Source organism: Parambassis ranga, unplaced genomic scaffold, assembly GCF_900634625.1.
Source record: "Parambassis ranga unplaced genomic scaffold, fParRan2.1 scaffold_73_arrow_ctg1, whole genome shotgun sequence".
Taxonomy (NCBI): domain Eukaryota; kingdom Metazoa; phylum Chordata; class Actinopteri; family Ambassidae; genus Parambassis; species Parambassis ranga.
Window position 1 is genome coordinate 161,602 of NW_021144814.1, and position 21,032 is coordinate 182,633.

A 21,032-nucleotide genomic window follows, 5' to 3' on the forward strand; every position below is an offset into this window, starting at 1 on the left:
ACCACATACAAAGCAGTGATTCCATCCATTCCCAGGAAGTTTGCACAGACTCACAGTAAGAACAAAGGGCTGTCAACCAGTCCCCCTCCGGCAGTTTCATAGTCATTAGACACACCTGGCCCAGTCAGCCAGATCATCACAGGTAATTATGGAAACATTTAGTGCTATTGTTTTTAAGTTTTACCCAGACCCACCCACATAGGTCTGCAACCACATATAAACCATGTTTCCCCACCAAACAGTTAGAACTGATGAAGCTGCTTGGATGAGCAGCAAAACGCCTTCAAAAAACTCTACAAGTCCAGACGCCTTGCTTCAATCTTCTCTACGTATGATGACCTGGATGACTGAGAATCTTCATCAACATATTAAAGACAAAGTAAATACAAAACCATGTTATCTTGGTCAAGGAAGAAGACAATCTGGGATTATGACAAGACTCAGATTAGAGCATTGTGGTTTGGCATAAGATTGGAAAACATGAAGATGGTCTTTGCAGAGTCTGTAATAAATTCCAGGTTGTTGGTCATGTACTGGTGGACTGCTGGATACATAAAGATCAGAGAGAAATTATTGTGTTTTATTGGACTCTGGAATTAGCAGAATATCACTGTGATGCATGTTAAATCCATCTGAAAACCAGTCTCAGATTGTGAAAGCAGTTTTGGATTTTATCACAGCAACAGGAGTCCTCTCCATTTGAAATGGATATGCACACATCAAGTCATTACTACAGGTAATGTGGCTTAAGGCTAAGGGGAGTTCAGGTAGAATTGGATTTTGTATTGCCAGAGTCCTCTTACATAATGACTCAGGCAGCTAAGAAGATGTGGCAGAATTCATGGGGCAAGGAAAGCAAAGGGAGGAAACACTTTATTTGAATGGGTGTGCATAAGGCTGACATGACGCTGCCATAATCATGACATGACACCTGTCATGAACATCAATGAATGCTTATGACAGTTGTCATAAGGTGTCAATCGGTAAATTATGTCACTTTTGATGCAAAGTTGACATTGTTTCAGATGTCTTTGTTATGACAACTTGACATTAACCAAGACAACATAACCTGTCATAAATATGACATAGCAGACCTAATTGTCAAACTGTAAGAAAGTATTGTTTTATATCTTTAACATGACATTAAGCTATCATATATGGTTGGTTTTGATATTGGCTGTCATGACACCATTATAATTGTGTCATGAATCTTGTCCTTTTCATTAAGATGTCATAAAGTGTAATTACAAGGTCAAATCAGTTTATAACAGTGTCATGACTGTTTTCTGTGAATTCAAGTAAAGTGGAACAATTTTGCATTTTCATTAAGATGTCATAAAGTGTAATTACAAGGTCAAATCAGTTTATAACAGTGTCATGACTGTTTTCTGTGAATTCAAGTAAAGTGGAACAATTTTGCACTTTTCACTAAGATGTCTACGAAGTGCACTACACTATCAAATAACCGAAATGCCTTAACAAAAACAATACACAAGTCAAGAGATAGTTTTCCTTGCTGTATTTGAACACAAACATTTGAACAAAAGGAACTGTTAAGTTATTTGTCCACAAGCAGAGGGTTCCAGAGCAGATAATTTTATTTAAAGCAACATATATCTGAGAGTTCATGCAACACAAGCAAGAATTTAGTCAGAAGAGAAATTGTATAATTGCAATATAGGTGCCCTAAGGAAAAGTTTGTGTCAACAGGACAGACAGGACAGATGCCAGCAGACAGTGCACAGAGTCAGATTTGATGTTCACTTGATTTGTTTTTTTACATCATGGAAAAGTCTGCCCAAGACACCATTGTAATGGCGTACACCTAACCAGTGGTGCCACTCTATCATCTTGAGATGAAGCTTCAGTGACTCAGGAGTACGATTACCTCTCTGGCGCCATACTTCCAGCTTGTAGTTTTGCCATGCACGCTCAATATGGTGAGTATGAGCACCAGTCTCCTGGTTAACAAAGTTTTTTTTATGGCAGACAGAATACTGACCATATCCATACTTTGCAAGTTGCCCCTTGTAGGCACGCCACTCATCAGTGAGGATGGATGTTCTGGGTCTGATATGGCGTCTAATTTTGCCTATAAGGGTTTGCCTTGTGCGATCCCGGACAAGTCTCAGAATGGGTCTTCTAGAATTCCCATCAACCTCCAGCATCCCAAAGACCCACTGCCGCTCACGGTGCCAAGTGTTGCCGCATCGACCACGATGGTACTGAAAGTAAAAAAGAAATGACAAATATTTTAATAAGGTTTGGGCTGTATCACATTTTTTAATTGTGTCCTTGCCACAGGCACTATAGCAAGGCAAGAGGGTGTGCTGCACAATCCACATGTAAAGCTTATTCAATCAACTGTCTGATTCCTCATGTCATTCAAATCATAGACACTTATGTCAATGTTAACCATCTTTATTGCACCACTGCCCCTTGCCATAAAAATCTTGATCTAAACATAGAACAGATATTCAGCTGACCTTTTGCTTGTGGGCAAATTTGCTCTCGTCGATAACAACAAAACGATGATGACCACCAATCCTCATTCCTCTTTTCCTCAGTCGCTTGAGGGCAGCGATGCAAACCTTCAAATGTAGAATTAAAACATCATCAAGTTGAGTGGTAACAAAGCCTTAGTATGGAATTTGACAAATATTTATGCACACGTTTAGAAAAAAAGTTTGTGCTTTGCAATGTACAGTATATGCATTGCATGTGTCACTGAGTGTGTGTATTGTGTAGCAATGTTAAATCCAACAATCTATGGTGATTTATAAAGCATATATTTAACTTAATTAATTATAGTACTTATAATTAGAGACCAGTATGTGATGTGACAACCTTTCTGAGTACTTTTGCCATTCTTGTTAATGTCCTGGAGCTTGCAGCTATCCCCTCAGTGATCATGTCAAGTTGCTTCAACCGCAAACCTTGTGCAAACCTGAAGAAAGGAAAAAATAATTAAGAAACCCAAATGGCATATTATCTTGTCATTTAATTGTGCTGACATGAAACTAAAATTAAACTGTACTATGTAACACAAGACTACATATCTCTGCACAGTATATTGCACATATACATTTGCATATATACACTACCGTTCAAAAGTTTGGGGTCACCAGGCCAGTTCTACAGCTTCTCTGATCAGCATAACAGTTCTGCTGTGCTAACATAATTTCACAGGAGTTTTCTAATCATCAATTAGCCTTTTTAACACGATTAGCTAACACAATGTACCATTAGAATACAGGAGTGATGGTTGCTGGAAAAGTGCCTCTGTATACCTTTGTATATATTCCATTAAAACTAGAATAGTCATTTACCACATTAACAATGTCTAGACTGTATGTCTGATTACTTTAATGTTATCTATGTTTTTTTTTATAAAAATAAAGACATTTCCAACTGACCCCAAACTTTTGAACGGTAGTGTAAATTTGTACAAGTGTTGTCAAGCCTGACAAGTACATTCACTCATCCACTGTATCCTCAATAAACTAGAATTTTCACTTTTTTGACAATGTCACCAAAAATCTATTTAATTTATGTAAGAGCTGTTGTATTGGACTGCATTAGATTGCACAAGTGTGCCTAATGTAGTGGCTGGTGAGTGTAGGTGTTATTTTATAGTTAGATATAGTTATTTTATAGGACATTAATAGCTCCAGTGCTAAGAATTAGACACGCTGAGTTACAAGTAAGGAATCCTACATCAAATATATCTATAAATCACACTGCTAAATATATTACTAACATTTTATTTCTTTAATATTTTAATACTGTACCTGTGCATGAACTCCAGCCATTTTATCAAAGTAATGTGAGACTTGTTGAATATTGAGCCATTGCGTACAGACCGTGGGGAACTTTTATGATGCTTACAGACCCTAAGAAAAGGAAGGCAAAATGCTGAGAAGTAGGCTACCCCATATAAAATATCAAACAGCATGTTATACATGTTATAACTAGAATATACTATAGAGGTTTCCAAAAGTTTTATAATGTTACAGTAAGATAATGCCCAAACGTTTTCTACTTCCTGCTATGTTGTCCACCTTGATGGCTAATAACTTCTCTTACCAAACTATAATAGCTAAATTAGCAAGTAAGAGTTAGCTTCTGCTTACCACCACAGCCCATCCTTGACGTGACATGTCACCAGGTGCATGCAACGATTGCATTTAGCGCACTTCATCGTTCTCCTCAGGATACCATGTTTCTGCATCCATCTAACTGTTCTTCTTCTGTTCTTCTTTGTATCTGAAAGCCTAATATTTTTTAGAAGTCCTTCCATTAGTGCCATTGCATTGACAACTGGTCCGGTCGCGTGTCGCGTGTGTCGCGGTGTTGCAGTCGCGCCTCTTTGCAGTGGAAGCAACATCAGGGAGTACGTCACTTCTTCCTCATTGCTGGAATGCGCGCGTAAGCGGTAGCGTCACCATCACCTGACCGTCCAGAGACAGTTATCGATCAACACAGACAGGAGTGCAACTGTGCAACGTAAATAAGGAAACAACACCAAGGAAACAAAGTACCCTCAAAGTTTGCCATCTGAGGTAAGCTAAGCTAAAGGGAAACATGTAATTTGGATTTTATTTGGGGGAGACTTAATAACATTTATGTCAGTCTTTGCTGTTTTAGGTAAAGTCAAGGCAGCCGGTTATAACATGAGTAGTATTCCCTCCAATTTTCATCTTGCTAATTCTAAACAACTGCAATATTGCATTTGCCAAAGTTTAGCCTTTCAGTACTAAGAGTGCGTTGAACTGCACTGAAAAAAGTATATTCTTATATTTTTGAGCTTTGTTTTCTTATACACTTTGTTTTCTTATACTTGTCCATCTCCCCCCACCCCCCTCCTCACAGGCTCTGGAAAGACTGCTCTGGAACCTGCTTCATCTTCAACTTCGACATCCCCCTGTCCTTCCTCAGACTCCAGCTTCTCATCATCCTCAGAAGAAGAGGAAAAGAAGAAAAAGAAAAAGAAAAAGAAGAAGACCAATAAGTCCAAAAAACACCCTGATTCTCATAGCCGTTCAAGGAGTAAGTTCAGGCATTGATCATCTTTTTAATCAAATGCTTTTCAACTGTAAAGTTGACGATTACTTAACTGCCCTCATATTTGTTATAATAGCAATTACTCAGCAATTACAGAGAGATGTACAGCTTTTTAATTCTCCGCAGGTTATTATGTGCTCTAATCTGGTTTTGTTAGATATTTAACCTCTGAAACGAATAAGAAAAAATCTACTTACTGTACCATTAGGTTCACAGTGCAAGGTGGTTATGTTTTGTACAGCTTCAGAGGCAGGTAAGCGAGGACATTACTTGTTGGGCATCCTTCTTCCATGCTGGTCATGGCAAATATTGCTAGCTACAGAGGCAGGTACAAAAGGAGCTAAATCTAATAGAACAAGCCTAGAAGGAGGATGCACGTTAAACCAGCAGTAGGATAAGTGGGATTATTTCTCATTTGATAGTATTACAGTACCTTTAGGGTGCCCAATCAGCAATGCCAATGCATGTCTGAATTAAGATGCCTTTTTTGTTTGTTTTTGTGACCAGTGACCACAACGGATGGAGTTATCCGCCGCTACAAGAATGTCCTGTCCATATTCAATAAGCATGGATCCATGAAAAAGGCCTTCGCCAAAATTAACGTCGACCGCAACACAATTGCGAGAACAGCTGTGATTGCTGAACTAGCAATCACATTTCCAGACACCTTCAAGGACCTGCTTCCACGAGATGAAGCTAATGAGAAGATGTCTGCATTTGCAGAGCGTTGCAGGGGAGCTATAACACAGGAGATGGCTGAAATTATCACAGCAAAGAAAAAAAGTGGAAAACTCCTCCCAATAGTGTATAAATACACTTAAGAGTGTTCATTTATGTTGATGTTAAATGACACTGTTTATGTAACAACAGTTCCTTTTGTTCAAATGTTTGTGTTCAAATACAGCAAGGAAAACTATCTCTTGACTTGTGTATTGTTTTTGTTAAGGCATTTCGGTTATTTGATAGTGTAGTGCACTTCGTAGACATCTTAGTGAAAAGTGCAAAATTGTTCCACTTTACTTGAATTCACAGAAAACAGTCATGACACTGTTATAAACTGATTTGACCTTGTAATTACACTTTATGACATCTTAATGAAAATGCAAAATTGTTCCACTTTACTTGAATTCACAGAAAACAGTCATGACACTGTTATAAACTGATTTGACCTTGTAATTACACTTTATGACATCTTAATGAAAATGCAAAATTGTTCCACTTTACTTGAATTCACAGAAAACAGTCATGACACTGTTATAAACTGATTTGACCTTGTAATTACACTTTATGACATCTTAATGAAAAGGACAAGATTCATGACACAATTATAATGGTGTCATGACAGCCAATATCAAAACCAACCATATATGATAGCTTAATGTCATGTTAAAGATATAAAACAATACTTTCTTACAGTTTGACAATTAGGTCTGCTATGTCATATTTATGACAGGTTATGTTGTCTTGGTTAATGTCAAGTTGTCATAACAAAGACATCTGAAACAATGTCAACTTTGCATCAAAAGTGACATAATTTACCGATTGACACCTTATGACAACTGTCATAAGCATTCATTGATGTTCATGACAGGTGTCATGTCATGATTATGGCAGCGTCATGTCAGCCTTATGCACACCCATTCAAATAAAGTGTTACCGGAAATTCTATAGCATACATATGTCATGATTAGTTTTTTGTGGGTTTGGTTAGTTTCCTGTTTTGTCATCTAGTTCTTGGTATCATTGTTATTTTTGCACTTTGTGAAGTTACTGGACCTGGAAGTTACTGTTTTATTTCCCCTGTGTTCCTGCTTTTTGTAATTGTTTGCCCCGCCTGACCCAGATGGACCTCCAGTTCTGGCTTCCTGTCCTGACCCTGGAGGGTCCCCAGCTCTGGGTTTAATCCCTGACCCGGAGGGACCTCCAGCTCTGATTTCCTGCTCCGGCCCTGGAGGGTCTGTGTCCCCGTCTCCAGTGGCCCTCTGCCCGGACCCTGGAGAGTTCACGACCCCATCTCCAGTGGCCCTCTGCCCGGACCCTGGAAGGTTCGCGACCCCCGTCTCTGGTGGGTTTCCACCCGGACCCAGGAGGGTTAGCGCTTTGGACTTTATGGTCTGTTTGACTCTTTTAAGACTATTAATATGGGCTCCCTGTGTTTTCTTTTGTTTGTGATTGCCCCGTGTGTTTTACTTCCCCAGTGTTCCCACCTTTTTTAATTGTTTTCCCCGCCCTAATGTGTTTCACCTGTGTCTGTGCCAGATCATCTTGTCACCTTCCCTGTTGCCTTTCGTTTCTCCTGAGTTTAAGTAAGTTTGGGATTGCTTCTTATTTGGGGTTTCATTGGTTTAGTTTTACATTTTTTGGGGTTGTGTTGTTTTTTTGTTTTACAATAAATTCACCTGGTGATACCCCATCGCAACGGCTGCCCAGGTCTGCCTCTGCTATGAAAGGCATGTGCAAAGCCCTCGGCCTAGTGGACATATGGCGATAGTTTAACCCTTCCTCTAGAGACTACACTTTCTGTTCCTGTCCTCACAATGTGTTGTCTAGAATACATTACTTTTTTATTTCAATTATGCATTTATTATCTGCTCTTCAATTCAATTCAGTTCAATTTAGTTTTATTTATATAGCGCATATTACAATCAGAAATTGTCTCAAAGCGCTTCACAGAAACTCAGAGCGTGAGACCCAGAACCCGAACCCCCCTAAGAGCACTGTGGCAAGGAAAAACTCCCTTTAAGAGGAAGAAACCTTGAACAGGACCCATCAACTTAAGGGGGAACCAGTCCTGCTGCTAGTCAGGACAGAGAGGTTAAGGAGAGAGAGAGAGAGAGAGAGAGAGGAGCAAAAATGATACAAACATGATACAGTACAGAGCAAACATGACAGCAAGATGAAACAGTGATTATATTGTAATAGATATCTATATATATCGTCAGTCCATAAGTAGGAATAGTAATTTGATAGTAATCAAAGCAAAGATGAGCAGCAGGGGCTAGTCGATGAGCACAGGAGAGATCAGGGGCCGGACTGCAGGTCAGCATGCAGGTCTTGAGACCTGCAAAGAGAGAGAGCGAGGCACAAAACTACGAGGAAGACAGTAAACACAGATTATGAGATGATATTGCCCAGTATGTGTCAGGGGTTGTGAGATGGCGGACACAAATGCAGACTTAGCCGGAGGTGAAAACAAACTCAGTTCCTTTAATATAAGCCAGGGTTCGGTACACGGGTGATCAGTCAACGTGGCAGAGGTATCCAAAAGGCAAAGGCAAAAAGCAGTAGTCAAATCCAAAAAAACACGTCACACACAAGAGAATCCAAAACTTACTCGAAAACACGTAGGGAAAAAACACAAGAATCCAAAACTTACTCGAGAACACGTTGTCATGGTTTCATCCAGGTCTTTTATTTTGTAGTTCATTTTCTGTTTGTATTAGTTCTAGTTTTACTAGTCACTTCCTGTTTTATTTTGAAACTCGATCTTCCCCTGGTGTTTCAGTTCTGTTTACTTCCCCTTCCTCATGTGTGCTCCCTTCCCCCACCTGTGATTACCTGCTCCGCCCTAATGTGCTTCACCTGTGTCCAATTGTCTTCCCGCCCTCCTGTGTATAAAGCCTGTGTGTGTTTCCTGCCCCTTGTTGCCAGTTCATCTTGTGAGTTATCCTGCGACACAGCCGTCCAAGTAGCCTTCCGCTCTTGTGATTTCCCCAGTGAGTTTTCCGAGTGAGTTTTGGAGTTTCTGAGTGAGTTTTGGAGTCCCTTGTGAATGAACTATTTTGGATCTGACTACTGTTCGTTGCCTTCGCCCCTTTGTGATACCTTTGCCTCATGGACTGTACTCCTGTGTACTGATTACTGCTTTGGACTTTGACCACTGGTTTTTGCCTGTGCCCTTTTGGATACCTCTGCCTCGCGGACTGAACTTCTGTGTACCGAACCTTGCCTGTATTAAAACACTGAGAATTGCCTGATACTTCCGGCTCAGCTGCATTTGTGTCCTCCACCTTATATTAACCCTGACATTACGAACTGGCCATAACTGGACGCAGCAGACTGAGCAGCTATGGAGGATCCAGTGGAGGTAATATTTTTATGGGAAGGAATTTCTGAAGAGAAAGCCCAGCTCCAACAGGCTGTGGACTGCATAGACCACATGTCCAGATGATCTCCAGATGACGTCGCCTTCTCCTGCACCACCCGAGGGTGGGTGTTTCTGTGCTGCCCCCAAGGATTTATCTGCTGAGCTTGTGGATTTTTTATTCTTTGGTGTGTTTGCGGCACTGACACTGACTGTGGGGGTGCCTTTCCTCAACACTAGAGGGTCTTCGACCCTGGGTTCCAGCCCAGGCCCTGATGAACCCTCAGCTCCGGGTCCCAGTCCTGATCCTAGTGGGGTTCCGTCTCCGAGTTCCACTCCTCATGGGGTTCCGTCCCCAGTCTCCTGTCCTAGTCCTGGTGGGGTTCCGTCCCCAGCTTCCTGTCCTGACCTTAGGGGTCCACCGCTCCCAAGCCTCAGCTCCGGTCCTGGTGGGCCTCCTCTCTTGAGCCCTCGTCCTGACCCCGGTGGTCCACCGCTCCCGAGTCCCTGTTCCGACCCCGGTGGTCCATCGCTCCCGAGCCCCAGTCCCGACGCCGATGGTCCTTCGCCTCTGGTCTTCAGTCCCGACGCCGGTGGTCCTTCGCCTCTGGTCTTCAGTCCCGACGCCGGTGGTCCTTCGCCTCTGGTCTTCAGTTCCGACGCCGGTGGTCCCTCGCCTCTGGTCTCCAGCCCTGACCCCGGTGGTCCACCGCTCCCGAGCTCCTGTCCGGACCCCGGAGGGTCCTCGGCTCTGGTTTCCTGTCCGGACCCCGGAGGGTCCTCGGCTCTGGTTTCCTGTCCGGACCCCGGAGGGTCCTCGGCTCTGGTTTCCTGTCCGGACCCCGGAGGGTCCTCGGCTCTGGTTTCCTGTCGGGACCCAGGAGGGTCCCCTGCTCTGGCTTCCAGTCTGGACCCTGGAGGGTCTTCTGCCTCGTCTTCGGTTCTGGCTTCCAGTCTGGACCCTGGAGGGTCTTCTGCCTCGTCTTCGGCTCTGGCTTCCAGTCTGGACCCTGGAGGGTCTTCTGCCTCGTCTTCGGCTCTGGCTTCCAGTCCGGACCCTGGAGGGTCTTCTGCCTCGTCTTCGGCTCTGGCTTCCAGTCTGGACCCTGGAGGGTCTTCTGCCTCGTCTTCGGCTCTGGCTTCCAGTCTGGACCCTGGAGGGTCTTCTGCTCCAGCGCCGGTCTCCAGTCTGGACCCTGGAGGGTCTTCTGCTCTAGCGCCGGTTTCCAGTCTGGACCCTGGAGGGTCTTCTGTCTCGTCCTCGCCGGCGTTCTGCCCGGACCCTGGAGGGTCCGCAGCCTCGTCTCCGCCGACCTTCTGCCCTGACCCTGGTGGGTCAGCCTCATCGTCTCCGCCGACCTTCTGCCCTGACCCTGGTGGGTCAGCCTCATCGTCTCCGCCGACCTTCTGCCCTGACCCTGGTGGGTCAGCCTCATCGTCTCCGCTGACCTTCTGCCCGGACCCGGGAGGGTCCACAGCCTCGTCTCCGCCAACCTTCTGCCCTGACCCTGGAGGGTCAGCCTCCTCGTCTGGTGGGTCGGCCTCCTCGTCGCCGCTGACCGTCTGCCCTGGACCTGGTGGGTCAGCCCCATCGTCTTCGTCGGTCTTCTGCCCGGACCCAGGAGGGTCCGTCTCGCCTTCCTCGCTGGTCTTCTGCCCGGACCCAGGAGGGTCCGTCGTCTCGCCTTCCTCGCTGGTCTTCAGCCCGGACCCAGGAGGGTCCGTCGTCTCGCCTTCCTCGGTCTTCTGCCCGGACCCAGGAGGGTCCGTCTCGCCTTCCTCGCTGGTCTTCTACCCGGACCCAGGAGGGTCCGTCGTCTTGCCTTCCTCGCTGGTTTTCAGCCCGGACCCAGGAGGGTCTGTCGTCTCGTCCTCGCTGGTGGTCTTCCGCCCGGACCCTGGAGGGTCCGCGTCTCCATCGCTGGTGGTCTTCCGCCCGGACCCTGGTGGGTCCGCGTCTCTGTCTCTGTTGTTTTTCCCTGGAGGGGCCGTGTCTCTATCTCTGTTGTTCTTCCGCCCAGACCCTGGAGGGTCTGCAACCTCGTCTCTGGTGTTCCCCTGCAGTTTCTCTCGACCCTGGGAAATCTCGGCCTTCTCAGCCTCTGGCCTTGCTCTCTGAGCCCCCCCAGACTTCGTCACGCTGGGTCTCTACCCAGTTTTCTGAGTTTTTGTTTTCTGGACTCTTATTAGACTGATTTTTTTTTTTTTTTTTTTTTTTGCTCCCTGTATTTTTGTTCAGACTGGTGGTTTCTAGTGGAACGTCTGGGAGCCGTTCCTTGAGGGGGGGGTACTGTCATGGTTTCATCCAGGTCTTTTATTTTGTAGTTCATTTTCTGTTTGTATTAGTTCTAGTTTTACTAGTCACTTCCTGTTTTATTTTGAAACTCGATCTTCCCCTGGTGTTTCAGTTCTGTTTACTTCCCCTTCCTCATGTGTGCTCCCTTCCCCCACCTGTGATTACCTGCTCCGCCCTAATGTGCTTCACCTGTGTCCAATTGTCTTCCCGCCCTCCTGTGTATAAAGCCTGTGTGTGTTTCCTGCCCCTTGTTGCCAGTTCGTCTTGTGAGTTATCCTGCGACACAGCCGTCCAAGTAGCCTTCCGCTCTTGTGATTTCCCCAGTGAGTTTTCCGAGTGAGTTTTGGAGTTTCTGAGTGAGTTTTGGAGTCCCTTGTGAATGAACTATTTTGGATCTGACTACTGTTCGTTGCCTTCGCCCCTTTGTGATACCTTTGCCTCATGGACTGTACTCCTGTGTACTGATTACTGCTTTGGACTTTGACCACTGGTTTTTGCCTGTGCCCTTTTGGATACCTCTGCCTCGCGGACTGAACTTCTGTGTACCGAACCTTGCCTGTATTAAAACACTGAGAATTGCCTGATACTTCCGGCTCAGCTGCATTTGTGTCCTCCACCTTATATTAACCCTGACACACGTAGGGAAAAATCACAAGAGCAGAAAGGCTACTTGGACGCATGGAACTGGACTCGCATGGAAGACTCACAAAAACGAACTGGCAACAAGGGGCAGGAAACACACAGGCTTTATACACAGGAGGGCGGGAAGACAATTGGACACAGGTGAAGCACATTAGGGCGGAGCAGGTAATCACAGGAGGGGGAAGGGAGCACACATGAGGAAGGGGAAGTAAACAGAACTGAAACACAAGAGGAAGATCGAGTTTCAAAATAAAACAGGAAGTGACTAGTAAAACTAAACCTAATACAAACAGAAAATGAACTACAAAATAAAAGACCTGGCTGAAACCATGACAGTATGAGCCAGACTAAGGAGAGTAGAGGAGAGGTCAGAGGGTGAGGGGGAAACTGCTCAGAGGATCATGTTTGTGCCCCCCGACAACGTAGGCCTAGAGCAGCATAGCTGTGCTAAAAGTTACGATTTTATCGGCCCTATGACACCTGTTCTACCTGTGGCTGAGACTGTTACTATACCTACAAGCTCTACACACTAGGTCTAAGGCTAACTATACGCCTTACTAAACAGAAAAGCTTTAAGTCTAGTCTTAAAGGTGGAGGCAGTGTCTGCCTCTCGGACCCAGATTGGTAACTGGTTCCATAGTAGCGGTGCCTGATAGCTGAAAGCTCGTCCTCCCATTCTACTTCTATGAATCCTAGGAACTACAAGTAAACCTGCAAGTACATGAAGAGCATTGTAGGTTAGAAGAAGGATCTTGAAGTGTATTCTTGAGTCCTCTGGGAGCCAGTGAAGAGGCGCTAGAACAGGAGAGATATCACCCCCCCCCCCCCCCCTGCTTCCTGTCAGAAATCTAGCTGCTGCGTTCTGGATCAGCTGCAGGCTGTTGATGGAGTAATGTGGACATCCTGACAATAAAGAGCTGCAGTAGTCCAGTCTTGAAGTAACAAAAGCATGGATGAGCTTTTCAGCATCACTCTGAGAGAGGATGCTCCTGATCTTAGTAATATTACGCAGGTGAAAGAAAGCGGTCTTGGAGACCTGCTTAATATGAGAGACAAACGACATGTGTTCACACAAGCTTTGAAATTTCTTTCTTGCTGCTGTAGCATTTCTTTGTAAAATGTTTTCTGTTGCTCCAATAATTCACTAACCTGGCCATATCAGATGCAATGTGTGTTGTCTTTATGCTTTTTGTTAGCCATTATAGCAGATTTAATGAAGAGTAGTGTAGTGCCGGTACACCTGGAGTGTGGTGCTGGACACACCCCCAGTGTGGTGCTCCTGGAGTGTGGTGGTTTCTTCTGTGGCTCAGCTTGCAGGTCAGGCTAAGCCTGGAGGCTGCTGGAGCACAGAGCCCCTGTTCTCAATCCACCGAAAATCTTGTTCGTCGTAATCAATTTAACTAAATTCAACCACTCCTTGGAATCTTCCACAACTATATTACAGACTTTTCTCAGTTTGGTGTATGGTTATTTTCCAAAATTGAAACGGAAAGTAGTTAAAAAATTGACATCTGTCAGCTCAGCTGCAGTCACTCCCGTGCCAGTAACTGTACTGTCAGACCTGTTGTTATCATGAAGATACGCGTCCTCCTCTCTGGACATCGCTTGTTATCATCCCTCATTCAGGTCAACAGATATTTGGGCAAACATGCAAAACTGTGAAATCTCCAACAGTAACATAATGCTGCTGCTGCTGAGCTTCAAACATGTTCACTAAACTGTTTCTGCTGACGTTCAGCAGTGAAACGTCTTCAACCTGTGTCCTTACTTGTGTGTGTGTGTGTGCTGCGGTGGGAGGGTCGTATGAGGAGTTCTGCACATGTTTCTAGTGAAGTATGTCGGCCCCAAACGAACATTGTTCTTGTTACCTGGATTCTCGTGGAGTGTGTAACAAGCTTTAGCACACAGCATCAGCTCTCTGCGCAGACCGTCCATGTTCTTCTTCTTCTGGGTTTCCATTAGAGGATTTTCACTTCCGTCCAGGCCCGGCCCGAACCAATTTGGAGCCCTAGGCAAGATTTCAGGTGGCGCCCCGTTGCATCGCAGTAAATTCCTCTGCTAGTGTACATGTACTCATAAGAAACTTAATAGTTTGTCTTAGACATTCTTTTATTTAAATAAAGCAAGTTCACATTCAAAATACTTAGAATGAAAGAAATACATACTGAACATAAGCAATATAGAGATGACAAATGTTCTCCTGTTGACTGCTCTGCCAATAGAAAGAACAGGGAATGCTCTTTTACTTGAGGAATGTCTTCCTGTGACACTATCCTGACAGAGAGCTGCTCCTTAAGACTCAGATCAGGGGTGCAGTCTAAAATGATGGAGAAATATTTGGAGATTTTGATGGTTCTATTATTTTAGAACTGATGGACTCTATCAGTTCACTTTGGATTGTTTTGCCAAGATAATGTACATGGCTGCCAGCTGCACTTCCCTCTACTGGAGAAACAGAAGGTCCACTTGATGCTGCTGCATCAGTGCTGGGTGGTGCTGCTGAGGTGGAGGTGACAGGAGTGGTTGAAGCTGCTGCATCAGTGCTGGGTGGTGCTGCTGAGGTGGAGGTGACAGGAGTGGTTGAAGCTGCTGCATCAGTGCTGGGTGGTGCTGCTGAGGTGGAGGTGACAGGAGTGGTTGAAGCTGCTGCATCAGTGCTGGGTGGTGCTGCTGAGGTGGAGGTGACAGGAGTGGTTGAAGCTGCTGCATCAGTGCTGGGTGGTGCTGGGTGGTGCTGCTCAGCAGTGCCTCTGAAGACAGAAGAGCAGTGTGTGACAGCAGTCTAATAATAAACACATGATGTCAAGAATAAAACAACATGAAATAATATAAATGACAAACCTAGAGATACATGCATGATGCAGACTGTACTGTATAATACACAGTGTACTTTATCTGATTTACAAATTATATTAGTAACAAAGTCAATTTTAACAGTGAAATGCTAATTAGCAGAATGCAAAGACTCAGTAAGCTGCAGTATAATGCAGCATGAGGGAATGCTAAGTTATGCTCTGACATTAATGATGTGCACTTTAACACTGATGTAAAGTTTAACATGATAAACGCACTTTAGACTATAGGAACTAACACAACAAACAGCTAGACTCACAACTATGTAGAACATTCTGATTGACTACAACAAGCTGGGAAACATCAGATAACCATGTAAATTAACTGTATAACACCCGCTGAATAGATCTCATGTTACACGTTTGCCTGAGGAAGGAGTGACGGGGAGTTACATGACTGTTTCCATAACAACTAGGCTCGTCCATAACATGAGCTGATGTAAAACTAACAGATAGCGCTGGCTGTTCATTGATTAGCAAACCATGTTATGCTAATTGTTAATAACATTATTAATTAATCATCGTTCTGCAACAGCAAAATAATATAATTGACATAATCTTTACAGTCACATTACCTCTGTCTTTGTGGAGTGTTTCCTCCTCTGCTTTGCTTGTTTCCTCCCCTGGGCACCGCACCAGACAGTTGGGGAAGTTTTGACATGTTGTGTCTTGTTGAACAATCAACACACCATGTAGCAAAGTCCATTATTCAGAGGAGGAGGGGCGTCTTCAGAAAGTAGGCTACATTATTATTATTGTTCTTATTACTATTACTTCTCAGTAGACTTTGCTATGCAGTTAAATTAATGTGAGGTTAATCTTTTCTGAAGACATTATACCAACTAGTTTTAAGAAGAGTGGAAGCTGCTTTTTTTTTCTTCCTCCATTTCTGGTGCCCCCTGGATGTACGAAGCCCTTAGCGTTTGCCTATACTGCCTATGCCCACGGGAGAACAGCTCTGACTGCTCGGGTGAGTCTGATCAAAGTTTACTTTCACTTTGTCCTCTGGTTGTGGTGCAGCGTCTTTTTCTCTGTGTGACGGTGAGTCTGTCTGTGTGTCTCTGTGAGGACTCTCTGTCTGTGTGTCTCTGTGAGGACTCTTTGTCTGTCTGTGTGTCTCTGTGAGGACTCTCTGTCTGTCTGTGTGTCTCTGTGAGGACTCTTGTCTCTGACTGTCTCTGTGTGGACGGTCAGCTCAGTGAGGTGGAGCTTTTGTCCAGCAGCTCCCTGCTGCAGCCTGAATGAAGTCTGTCCTCTGTCTCGTCCCTCAGGTGTTGAAGTGTCCTTCATGTCTTCGTCTTGATTTCTGTTTGAACTATATTGATGACGTCATGGTGTCGGCAGCATTTCTGTGATTGTTGGAACATTTCCTGTAAAAGCTCCTTTGTCCACATGGACGTTGTAAACTTTGCTGTGTGTTGATTGTTGCTCACTCTGTGACGCTTTTCAGTCCTTTGTGTTGTTTTGGCCTCTAAAATAAGTTTAGTAGATGCTTGTAGTTTTTATTATGACGCCCTCTCTTATGTCACATGACCAGCGCAGCAAAGCGGCCATTTTGTGTCACAAACTGCAGCCTTTGTGTTGTGTTGTCCTCTGCAGGGCTCTGTGAGAATAAAGAGAGGAAGAAGCACATCTGTCACTGCAGCTGCTCAGCAACATGAACAGGTAACACACACACAGACACACACACACACAGTAACACACACACACAGTAACACACACACACAGACACACACACACACAGTAACACACACACACAGTAACACACACACACAGCAACACACACACACAGTAACACACACAGTAACACACACACACAGTAACGCACACACACACACAGACACACACAGTAACACACACACACATTAACTCACACACACCATAACACACACACAGACACACAGTAACACACACCAGTGTTAATTGGCAGCAATTTCTGATTTTGTTTTTATTTTAGTCTTGTGACTAAAATGTCATTTGATTGTAGTCACATTTTAGTCATTGACATTTTTTAACTTTTAGTCTATTTTTAGTTGACTAAATATCAAAGAATTTTGTGATGATCAGTCGTAATTACACATGTGTACCACTAGGATGCACTACTTACCTGTCACAATGTATGTGATGTAGAAAAGGAACTAATGAAGAAGTATGTGTGACTGTTCCCATGTGTTATGGCTAACGAGTTGGAAGCAGGAGGTAAATAAAAGAGACCAAAAAGGAAACCCTGCTTTCTTCTTTACGAAGCATAAACACAACAAGTTTTAAAATTCTATGATGTATATTTTTTCATGAAATAATTAAGGTTTGATTGTGCAATAAAAACAGGCACAGCTTTAACTTGTGTTATTTGAATCAATCCTTCTTCATGAATCCTCCATAACTACAGCAAAACACTTCAGTGACTTAGAAACAGTCACATGCTGTAAAACCATCAGCAGCGGTGTCTTCATTTGGCTCTCTGCCGCCGTCTCCTGATTGGTCCCTCCCTTCCACAAACAAAATTTGCTCTGATTGGATCTCGTCTCCATCAATAATTTCATCTTCGTTTCTGGCACCGTGCGTTAGTTTTATTTAGTCATCGTCTCATTTTTATCAGCAAAAAAAGGTCGTTAACGAAAACTATGACGAAAATGATTCGTCAACAAAATTAACACTGGAAGGAGGAAGAGGAAGAAGAACTGACTGCTCGGTGAGTCTGATCAAACTTTACTTTCACTTTGTCCTCCGCTTGTGGCGCAGCTTCTTTTTCTCTGTGTGACGGTGAGTCTGTCTGTGTGTCTCTGTGAGGACTCTGTCTGTCTGTGTGTCTCTGTGAGGACTCTTGTCTCTGACTGTCTCTGTGTGGACCAGGGGTGGCCAAACTTTTTTCGGGAAGGGCCAGATTCAATAATGCGAAAGTCTCAGAGGGCCAACAGTCCCCGATGTCATTATTTTAAATAATAAAAAACTGTGTATGCTGTTTTGTAATATGTTACATCTTACACAACAAACAAAATAACATCTTAGCATTCAGATGAACAGATCAGAAAATGTTATGTGAATATACAGCATAAATTTAAAACATTCAGAAACTGTGTGGTTGTGATAACAGAGCAACAGGCAAGTTATTGACTCTGCTGTGAAGGTGAGATCTGATCCTATGTGGCAGGTCTGGTTTAGGAGCAGCAGACATCAGTAAAATGTCAGGTAGACTAGGTGGGAGTCATTTAGTGCTGATCTCAAAGGGTCTGTAATTTAATGTTTACACAGGTTTGCAGTGCATGGCAACGAGACGTAAAAACGTGATGACGTGCCTTACGACAGACGCGTACTGAATGACGGAGTCTTTTTGAGAGAAGTGCCGCGTCTCATTGTACAGCTGACAAGCAAAGACGGACTGCTCTGCTGCACCAGTAAAACATCACAGTTTATAACAGACAGTCTGCTCACATGACAAACTAACTCATGGTTTACAAATGTTGATGAAGATTCTCAGTCATCCAGGTCATCATACGTAGAGAAGATTGAAGCAAGGCGTCTGGACTTGTAGAGTTTTCTAGAAGACGTTTCGCTGCTCATCCAAGCAGCTTCATCAGTTCTAACTGTTTGGTGGGGAAACATGGTTTATATGTGGTTACAGACCTCAGTGGGTGGGTCTGGGTAAAACTTTCCATACTTACCTGTGATGTTCTGGCTGACTGGGCCAGGTGTGTCTAACGACTGGCTAACGACTATGAAACTGCCGGAGGGGGACTGGTTGACAGCCCTTTGTTCTTGCTGTGAGTATGTGTAAACTTCCTGGGAATGGATGGAATCACTGCATTGTATGTGGTAGAAAGATGATGTCTGAGGCCACCACCTCTGTTAAGGGAAGGTTTTTCCAGCTTAACATAGATGCTTCCTTGACTCCTCTTTCAAACCACCTTTCCTCCCTGTCTAAAATGTGAACATTGTTGTCCTCAAAGGAGTGTCCTTTGTCTTTGAGGTGGAGGTGAACAACTGAGTCTTGTCCTGAGGAGGTGGCTCTCCTGTGCTGAGCCATTCTTCTGTGGAGTGGTTGTTTAGTTTCTCCAATGTACAGATCAGAGCATTCCTCACTGCACTGGACTGCATATATAGGTTTGAAATTTCAAACCTATGACAACACTGAGACAGAGACTGGTTCACCTGAAGGACAAGATTCCCACATACACACACAGACACATACACACACACACACACACACACAGTAACACACACAGTAACACACACACTCACACACACACACAGTAACACACACACACACACAGTAACACACACAGTAACACACACACACACACACAGTAACACACACAGTAACACATGGCTCCTTTCTTCTGGTAGCTGCTTCTTCCTCCTGCAGTCACTGTGAAACATCAGCTGATGATTTTTATCTCTGTACCAGGAACAAGAAGAGACCAGACTCACCAGGACCAGGACCAGGACCAGGACCCAGCTGTGTGTCTCTGAGGAGTGATCAGTCAAAGGATGACTGCATGAACTTTAAAGGAGAAGTCCGGTCTTCTTTGAAGCAGTAAGATCTGAGTTTCTTCAAACAGCTGCAGGTTCAGAGCTGACGGCCTGTTTCAGAGCACTTTACAGTTTTTTACGATTTCTTAGGCACGGTTTTAAAAACAAGGCTCATTTTGTCAAAACTCTACACACGATCCACACATCTACACACAAGGAGCAGAGCATCTCAGATCTTTTCCAAAATGAAACACTTAATTCAAACTGTACAATAATTCACCAAAAGCCCATTTTGGTGCCACATGGTTCATTTGAACCACTGACACACTGCTGCACTGGATCTGAAACACTTGGAACATTTCTGCCTTTCTAATGATGCAGTCTGGGTCTGATTATTTTTCTCTTTTTGAGATATTGTTAAAGAACATGACCCTTCCACCGCCGTGCTGAAAAGAACTCCTCCATGGGGTTTAGGAAGGGGGAGTATGGTGGAAGGTACTGAACTGTGAATTATGGGTGTTGATGAAACCAGTTTCTGCTGTACAGTAAAATGACATGTACTGTACAAAGGTTGTGTGCAGCACACAATGCTACACTTAGTGAACACAACATACCAACACATGTTCATGCCGCAGGACTTTCACCTGCCTGAATTTCTTTCAAACGGCACTTTATACAGTTGTTTCATCACAGCTGGATGTTTTTAAAGGACACGGCCTGTTGGACATTATTGAAAATTTGTTGATCATTGACAACATGGGCTTGAATTTCTCCAAGTCTGATGCATTATTGAACTTGCCTGTTGCCTTTTTATAGTGCTTAAACCTGATCGGTGTGTCTACAATTAAGCACCAGTGTGTGCACACCTGCTGGCTGTGGGTAACCAATTGGTTCATGAGGTGTCAAATTCATACTAGGACATTCACGAATACTGAATTTTAATATTCATCGAATTCTTACTAAAAGTCGACGAATAGTCGAATATTAGCCAGAAGTTTTTTTAAATCTATGCGCCACCGATGCTGCCAGTGGTGGTCATTGGATGGAGGTTCAAAACCTCTGAATGTGCCTCAGACTGTTTGAAATACAAGATCAACAACGGATAAAAAGTTGATACCAATAAACATAAATGTCCAGCGTTACATTAAGTTTACAGATGTAATTTATTTCTCACCACAGTGCAACGCCATAAGGAAAGTGAAAGAAAAAAACATTTTCCAGTGAGCTACAAACAGTTATTTGGTCAAAGACCTCCTCTTTAATAATCCTATTCTTGCGCTCCTGGTCTGCGTTGTTGTTGTTGTTTGGTGTTGGCGGTTCTCTCTGCTGCTGCAGCAGCTAGCCATGACAGGGTGTAGCTTCAAATGGTTATGTATTGTAGTGGTACTGCCATGGTACTTTAGGACAGCCTCGCATATATTGCAACTAACGGTTTTCTCTGTTTTGGTGAAGTATTTCCACACTGTGGATACTTGCTTTTGTCCAGCCGTCTCATCCATGTTCGTCTCCTGTTTGCTGCTTACACGGCTCCTTTCTTCTGGTAGCTGCTTCTTCCTCCTGCAGTCACTGAAACATCAGCTGATGATTTCTATCTCTGTACCAGGAACAAGAAGAGACCAGACTC

General features: G+C 44.0%; 2 protein-coding genes and 1 long non-coding RNA gene across 5 annotated transcripts in view; 2 read left to right on the forward strand and 1 right to left on the reverse strand.

Annotated features, from left to right (window-relative positions):
* LOC114431377 (NACHT, LRR and PYD domains-containing protein 3-like) overlaps window positions 1-21,032 on the forward strand; it is a 114,660-nt gene that overhangs the window by 55,043 nt on the left and 38,585 nt on the right. The window contains exon 3 of one of the 2 annotated variants that reach the window (XM_028399006.1): window positions 19,344-19,472. The exons of the other annotated variant lie outside the window; for it this stretch is intronic. Within the exon in view, the coding sequence (XP_028254807.1) occupies window positions 19,344-19,472 (129 nt within the window). The remainder of the gene's footprint in view (window positions 1-19,343; window positions 19,473-21,032) is intronic. 2 annotated transcript variants of the gene reach the window in all.
* On the reverse strand, window positions 1,690-4,351 carry LOC114431380 (uncharacterized). Of its 2 annotated transcripts, XM_028399010.1 has the most exons (5): window positions 4,134-4,351; window positions 3,792-3,893; window positions 2,848-2,947; window positions 2,487-2,591; window positions 1,690-2,225 (listed from the first exon to the last, which is right to left on the reverse strand). In XM_028399010.1, the coding sequence occupies exons 1-5, from the start codon at window positions 4,307-4,309 to the stop codon at window positions 1,761-1,763; spliced, it is 948 nt and encodes a 315-aa protein (XP_028254811.1). In that variant the 5' UTR covers window positions 4,310-4,351; the 3' UTR covers window positions 1,690-1,760. The 2 variants fall into 2 exon arrangements, with proteins under 2 accessions (XP_028254811.1, XP_028254812.1); XM_028399011.1 differs by lacking the exon at window positions 3,792-3,893.
* Window positions 4,467-4,984, forward strand: LOC114431385 (uncharacterized). Its single transcript, XR_003670079.1, has 2 exons — window positions 4,467-4,562; window positions 4,873-4,984. It is a non-coding gene; the product is annotated as an uncharacterized LOC114431385 (long non-coding RNA).